This window comes from Apium graveolens, chromosome 8 (assembly GCF_009905375.1).
Source record: "Apium graveolens cultivar Ventura chromosome 8, ASM990537v1, whole genome shotgun sequence".
NCBI classification, from domain to species: domain Eukaryota; kingdom Viridiplantae; phylum Streptophyta; class Magnoliopsida; order Apiales; family Apiaceae; genus Apium; species Apium graveolens.
Genome location: NC_133654.1, coordinates 223,293,936 through 223,300,891, shown reverse-complemented (window position 1 = coordinate 223,300,891; position 6,956 = coordinate 223,293,936). Strand labels below are relative to the sequence as shown.

Here is a 6,956-nt window from a genome sequence, read left to right as displayed (position 1 = left end):
GCGAATAGTGTGGCTCATAGTCTTGCTCGAGCTGCATATTCTAACCCAGGTCCGAGGGAGTGGCATGCTACTGCTCCTGATATGATTTTATGTAATCTTTCGATGGATGAATTTTAATATAAGCAAGTACGTTTGTTTAAAAAAAACATTATTCATGCTATGAACATTATTCATAATTCATGCTATGAACTACGGCGTAATAATAAAAACGATACATAATTCATCTGGTGTTTCAATCTAGTCCTTCTGATTATCAAAATTCATGCTATGAACTAATAAGAAAAATGAGACATAATTCATCTGGTGCTTCAAATAATCCTTCTGATTACCAACTTCAAACAGTTGGAGCTACATAAAATGGCTGTTAAAAAACAAAAAGGTAAATACAGCCAGCAGCCAGGTATAATGTCATATCATCTCGTGAAGAATTTAAAGCTTAGAAATCGATATGAGATTGAATGGCTCAGTTCCACAAAGTCACTGTTCCCATCCTAGAATATAATTTCAGGATGAACAGGTGATCCATTGAACTGATGGAGGTACAAGAAGTTGAAAAGCGTGATCCATTTAACTGATGGGGTACAAGAAATCGAGAAGCACTGCAAACACCTAAATGTAGAACCACAAGACTGGAAACCTAATCCAAAACACACATTAATCAGTACGCATTTAAAAGTTCCAAGGCTATCTGGTTACACAAGAAATACTAAAACTTTTGGTATCCCCTCAAACAAACGTCTATTACTAGTTCAACTTAATTGCTAAAAGGTATACTCCATTCCTCTACTTTGCCCCTTTAAAATTCTCACTAATTTATCCAATTAGGAGGGAGAATAAAAGAATTTATTTAATAAAACCAAATCACTTCCAAGTTCCAAGTTCCACCAATACAAGTTGGGCTTATAGCCCAAATATATATAGTCAATCCTTAACTAAAAGGGTACAGATGTGTGCTACAGTGTAAGCAAGGGATTAAGTCACCAAATTATCTACAATAAATTATACATACACTAAAGGCAACACGCCAATGCTAAATTTAGGAGAAGAGCCCACACATTTAAATATCTACTCAATTAACTTCAGGTATACTTCAACGTGTAGTTTCAACGGATCACATATTCAGCTATATATTGTAAGGCAGCCAACTTTAGTACATTATACAATGTTCCTTGCCATAAAACCGAGTGAATATTGAACACGGACTTACAAAAGGGCACTTAACCAAATATAGTTCAGAATCTTCGATTGATTAACTGACTAAAACCTGTGTAGTATGTATGCATCTTCAATAAAAATTATCTCCACAATATTATGTCCATTTTTTCCTGAAAATCCAAGTGTGCCGAATTAAGATAGACTAATAGATGATCTGAAGGCATCAATACCGTACCAACAGGCCCAACAGATAGACCTCATCTAAGCTATATAACAAGTCATTAATCTACTTTCATCTTCCTGCTAGCAAGAAACCTATTATCTATAATTCATATAATCTTGCGCCGAAGGTAAGTTAAAAAGTCTGCACCGCAATTGTACCAAATGTTAAAAACTGAACTCTCCCCACACTAGAAAGAAATAAAACTGTCAAGTATAAATTAGTACCAGGGGCTTACTTGGTATTTAAAGGAATCACTGTGTAAAAGTTGCACTATTTCACTCTTCATTATAAATGGTATTCCAGCTAAAAAGTTTCCAGAGACACCATGCTGTTCTAGTGTATATTAGGAGTACACAATAGACCAATAGAGACACCATGATGTTATAGTGTATATTACACAATTAGCCACCTAATATACTTCTATAGTACTTCTTAGGTGGCATACAGTCTCATTTGTTTCTCCTGTTTTCTTCTACTAGCATGAAGTATACAAAGACACAATATCCACAATTCTAAAAAATTCAGTTTTACTTAAATGTCATTTTTATAGCTGTATGTACATGATATTTCATATATGTTTAAATGAGCACTTCAAAATGATTTTCTGCCTTTATGGATCAACAATATCTATATTTGAGTACTACTAATAAAAAAGATTAATCTACCTTACAGGGTCTATCTCTTCTTTGTATGCCATCTCTCTATGCTGCTATACCAATTCCACTGGAAACAAAGGGCTGCAAAGCGCAATATACCAGCAGCAACCACCTCAACAAATGCCATCAAGAATGATGGCTGAGGAGATAGACCGGCAGTTGCTATAGACAACATGACTCCTTCAAAGTTGCAGGGTACAATAAATTTTCCAGATTTTATGCCACTTAAAGCCTTTTGTGCAACTTCCTCAGCTTTCATTGAACCAGACGAAGCTGCTATTATACTTGTAAGTTCCGGTCTCCTTTTATTTTCTGCATTAGACATGGACTACACATATTCACAAACACTAAAGAAACTGGAGGGAAACCTAGACAAAATATACTTTGAACTGAGGAACAGAAAACAGAAAAAGTTGAAAGAGGACTAGACTTAATTTTAATGAACTCAGACATACAATTAGATATCTCAACAAAAGATGCGACTCTCATAACCATGATTTGCTACCAACTGGTCAAACATTCTTAAAACAGTACAACGAGATGGACAACTCTAACAGCCCAAGAGTAATTCACTTTCTTGTTATCAAGGGACATGATAAACTTCCCCAGGCTATCAATGCCAAATAAAAAATTATGTACCGGATCACAAAAATGACATTAGCTCTTTAGTTTCATGTATCAACATCCTTGAAATGACGTGTATAAAAAGTAAGTAGCATGAAGAGGCCTGTGTCTTGTAGTACATGTCAATAGAGAAAAATTCAAATCATGTTATAGTTACATGCTACTATCATTAGTACGAATTAGCCTAGCTCTAAAAAGTTGCATGCAATTAATAGAATAGATTCCTAGCCAGGTATTAACAAACCTTCAACAAATCCAGGCGTTTCAGTATCTGGAGGAAATATGAGTGAAACATGAATATCTTCTGCAATAACTTCTTGCTGCAGTGCTTCAGCCATTCCCCTGAGGGCAAATTTACTAGCTGAATATGCAGTATAACCATAAATACCCACCTAACATAAAACATCCTCCCATATCAGCAGTGCCAGTAAACAAAGGAAAATAACAACATTAATTTGCGGAAGACGCATCATATTTGTATAAGATCACTAAACTGCTTTGAGAAGTAAATCCATAATTTCCTTGGTTTGAACAAAAGAGGAACTCATATAACATACTGCCATTTTACACTATTCATATAACATACTACCATTTTATACTATTCATATAACATACTACCATTTTATACTATTTTTGGAGAAAAGAGGATGGTTAATAAGGACAAAGCATGAGCTACTAAATCAGTGGTTATAATAATTTAGGTACAGCTGCATATTTATGTTTGACATTACTAAAAATAAAAATGCAGCATAGTTAATACCAATTATAGAAGACAACTTGATATCTAATCACTATAATTATCACATAACTCAAATCACCATACAACATCCATATTAAGTTCATCTAGCATAAAAACAAAACTAACAGATATAGCTCGACAATCTCTAATGCATCTCTCCACAAAATCCAAATCTTTAGTTCCAGAAACTACATCTTTTTTTTTTTCAAAATCCACAATGTAGCTAGAATCATACTAACTACCAAACTCAACTATCTCCGAACCAGCTAACCGTCAATTAAACATATAAACAATATAAACATCACATTACTCGTAAAATCAAAATTGAATTCAATTAGCATAAATCAACACTCCAATACAAACATTACGAAACTAAAACCGATATACCTGACCAGCCTGAGACGAGATAATCGCAATCGAACCAGGACCACGGTCCTTCCTCCCTTTCATCCCAGGCAAAGCAGCTTTAATCAAATGAAACGTCCCGATCACATTAACATCAATCATAAACTTAAACTCTTCCAAATCATGACTCTCCAATTCCTGCGGAACAAACACTCCTTGATTACACACCAACACATCCACATCTCCTGCTTTTTCCAACGCGCTCTTCACCGCGTCATAGTCACGCACATCAGCACTGTAGATCGCCACGTCAATTCCGGTAGCGAGGCTGATTGATTGTTTGGCGGACTCGAGTTTCTCGAGGTCACGCGCGAGAATGGAGACGCGAGCGCCGTCGGCAGCGGCGCGGTGGGCCAGGGCGAGGCCGATGCCGCTGGAGCCGCCGGTGATGAAGACGTGGCGAGATTTGATTGGGATGGTGACGTGGCGGGGGCGGACGAGGAAGAAGAGAGTGACGAGGAGAGAGAGTGGGAGGAGAAGGAGGAGAGAGAGGAGGTAGAGAGATGTGTCTGCCACCATTGAAGAAGCCTTGTGTGAAATGTTTTGATTAAGTTGGGTTTTAGTAAACGATTGACGACGGTGTTTACGAGTGAGGGGCGTGCAGGTTTATGATCGGTGATACTGGATTGGGTACAGATTTTAAACAAAATTAGATTTTTGAAATTCGAGAATTGCATTTTAAATTCTAAAAATTTCTTTAACATATGCTCGTGTTCAATAAAAGAAAACAAATAATTTTTAAAAAATAGTAACTTGGATTTAGTTTATTATTTTTTTTAAGATTCTCCAGTATTTAACTTGAATTTTATAAATATATTAAAATCTGATGAATTGTTTATCAAATAAAATGATAAATTTTGATAAATTCGTTATTCAATATCTAAATTTTGTATTTTACATAAAACATGCTTTAAATTATTTAAAAAAGGATATAAATCAGTTATAAAGAAATAAATTATACATAATAGAAATTATAAAATTAGTTACATTTAAATACCAGATGTACTGTTCACATCAAATTTGGTGTCAAATTTTTTATTTGATCATTGCCGGCCTTCTGGCAGGCAGCTATTCATCAACAATATTAGGAAAAATTACAGCTATTTTTCCTTATAATGGCAATGTGAAAGTGTATGATTTCCCTCCTTTTAAAAGACACATATAACAAGCAAAAGAATGTTGATGTAGTAGGTCTCTAGGACGATATATCAAGCCGGCTAGCCTAAGCGAAACCCAAGATCAAAAGATAACTTTGATTCTTGACTTCTCAAGACACTAGTTTAGTAGGTTTCAACCAATTGACCTTCAACTCCATCAGGAAAAGCAAAAATTATACAGCAGGAGTATATAATTTGTTAACAGGATCGGTATTTTTTTTAGAGTCATGAATAGTTACAAATTGACGTGACATGACACGTGTTTAAATATAATTTATGGATAAATGCACGCGGGTTCTATATTATTATTAGGAAAGTTACAATTTATAAAGTATTTGAGAATAATATTTGTAGCAATATTTGGTGTCTCTAGCATTTTCTTTTTCTTATGATATAAATAAGAAAATATTACAAAAAAATTTATATTGGTAGAATCTTCCCAATAGAATATCTTCAGAATGACCGGGGCCCATAAAAAGAATAGTAAATATGATCGGTGGCAGATTCAAAACCCGATCACTGTTCATAAAAAAAATAGTGCGTGTGATTAATAGCGGATCCGAACCCAATTTTTGAGGACATCAAAGTGAATATATTTGGTGTTACTGATCCAAATCTCAGTTTTTTGAAATTCAAGCTTAGCACTGGTGTATGCCCCATCATTGACTTTTTGACATTCCCTGAAACAAGATCATTGCTTTCACCCGGATCAATGTACATCATAGGTATGAAGATATGGTAGTAGAAAATCAGTTCAAAAATGAACTTGCTTGGGAGCTGAGGAACGACAAAAGAAAAATACATTTTGCTATAGTTGTTCAAGTTTATACTTTAGACTTGTCTTTCCCCTGACGCGGGTTCAGCCCAATACATTGGTTCGACTGTTGAATCTCCAGACCAAATAATGCTTTTCAGAACATCTCCAGAGTTTACTGGACCCTTTGCGCTATGCCTAAAGCCAGTGCCCAAACTGCATCATATATATTCAGCTCAGCTTTAGGCTTCAAACTGGGATTTTCTTTCCTACCTCATTCTGAAAGCTGTAAGATCTATATACTTTGATATATAGGACCTTAAACCCAATTCACTTTGCACTGCATCTATAATTGTGGCATCCATGGAACCTAACAAGTTTAATAAACCGGCAACTTTTAACCATGCACTCATAATTCCTGCAGTCTTTGAATGAACGAAAAACCTATAGCCAACAAGGGAAAGCCAATAGTCATGTGCACCAAGAAGACCTTAGCTGAAATTGGTTGTTACATTATAAAATTCATCTAATACTTGTGACTCATTAGCAGAAAGAGAAACAACAATTGTCAGTGATATTGAATGCCAGCCTGAATGATGACATTACTTAAATATTGAATAAACCCATATGGTGACCAGTGTTTTCATACACAATGACTCTCTTCCATCCAAAAACTTTGACAATGGCAGCAATAGCTTTTGATTGATAAGAATCATCCCCTACCATCCCTCTCCTCCTCCTCCTCCTCCTCCTCCTCCTCCTCCTTCCCTTTTATCTTCTTCCTTTCAGTGAGGTGTCCTTCCATGATTCATGGGAAGATCGACAGCTGTCTTGGCCATGGTCTATAGATAGGGTAATGAAAGTGGGCTACAAAGGACAGATGGAATTGTATCCAGAAAGAAAAACGGGGGATGACAGGGTGTGTGGTTGAGTGACACTTATGAAGATGGATGTCTCCTTTGGTCTTGGTGGAATGGTGATAGTGCATTGGGGGTTCTGTAGGCGGAGAGCCGGAGATTCTGGGCCGTTGGCCTGCCTATATGATGGCTCAAGCTCCATAGGGATTTCATATGGGAGATGACTATCAGCCATCAACAAGTAACTATAAACTTAACAAAACAGACCATGCTAAAAAAATTTGTAAAACAGTTTTTCCAACTGTAACATCCAAAAAAAGATTTTACAGCAAGTCACTTTCAGGCCTAAAGCAGTGCTACTCTTCGGTTATTTGTATAAAATGATT

At 35.9% G+C, this 6,956-nt stretch overlaps 1 protein-coding gene across 4 annotated transcripts; it reads right to left on the bottom strand.

Annotated features, from left to right (window-relative positions):
• Positions 1 to 225: 225 nt before the first annotated feature.
• LOC141677772 (3-dehydrosphinganine reductase TSC10A) lies at positions 226 to 4,425 on the bottom strand. 4 transcript variants are annotated; one of them, XM_074483837.1, is made up of 4 exons: positions 3,785 to 4,424; positions 2,903 to 3,050; positions 2,049 to 2,346; positions 226 to 637 (listed from the first exon to the last, which is right to left on the bottom strand). In XM_074483837.1, the coding sequence occupies exons 1-3, from the start codon at positions 4,319 to 4,321 to the stop codon at positions 2,054 to 2,056; spliced, it is 978 nt and encodes a 325-aa protein (XP_074339938.1). In that variant the 5' UTR covers positions 4,322 to 4,424; the 3' UTR covers positions 226 to 637; positions 2,049 to 2,053. The 4 variants fall into 4 exon arrangements, with proteins under 4 accessions (XP_074339938.1, XP_074339936.1, XP_074339939.1 ...); XM_074483835.1 differs by having other exon boundaries at positions 2,044 to 2,346; positions 3,785 to 4,423; XM_074483838.1 differs by lacking the exon at positions 226 to 637 and adding an exon at positions 1,053 to 1,325 and having other exon boundaries at positions 3,785 to 4,425.
• Between the last annotated feature and the right edge of the window lie 2,531 nt (positions 4,426 to 6,956).

Excerpts from the sequence above, each read along its gene's own strand:
- LOC141677772 (XM_074483838.1), bottom strand. The coding sequence starts at position 4,321 with ATGGTGGCAGACACATCTCTCTACCTCCTCTCTCTCCTCCTTCTCCTC. Across the intron at positions 3,051-3,784 it reads TCTCGTCTCAGGCTGGTCAG|GTGGGTATTTATGGTTATAC; the intron begins GTATATCGGTTT and ends GTTTTATGTTAG. Across the intron at positions 2,347-2,902 it reads AACGCCTGGATTTGTTGAAG|AAAATAAAAGGAGACCGGAA; the intron begins GTTTGTTAATAC and ends TGTCTAATGCAG.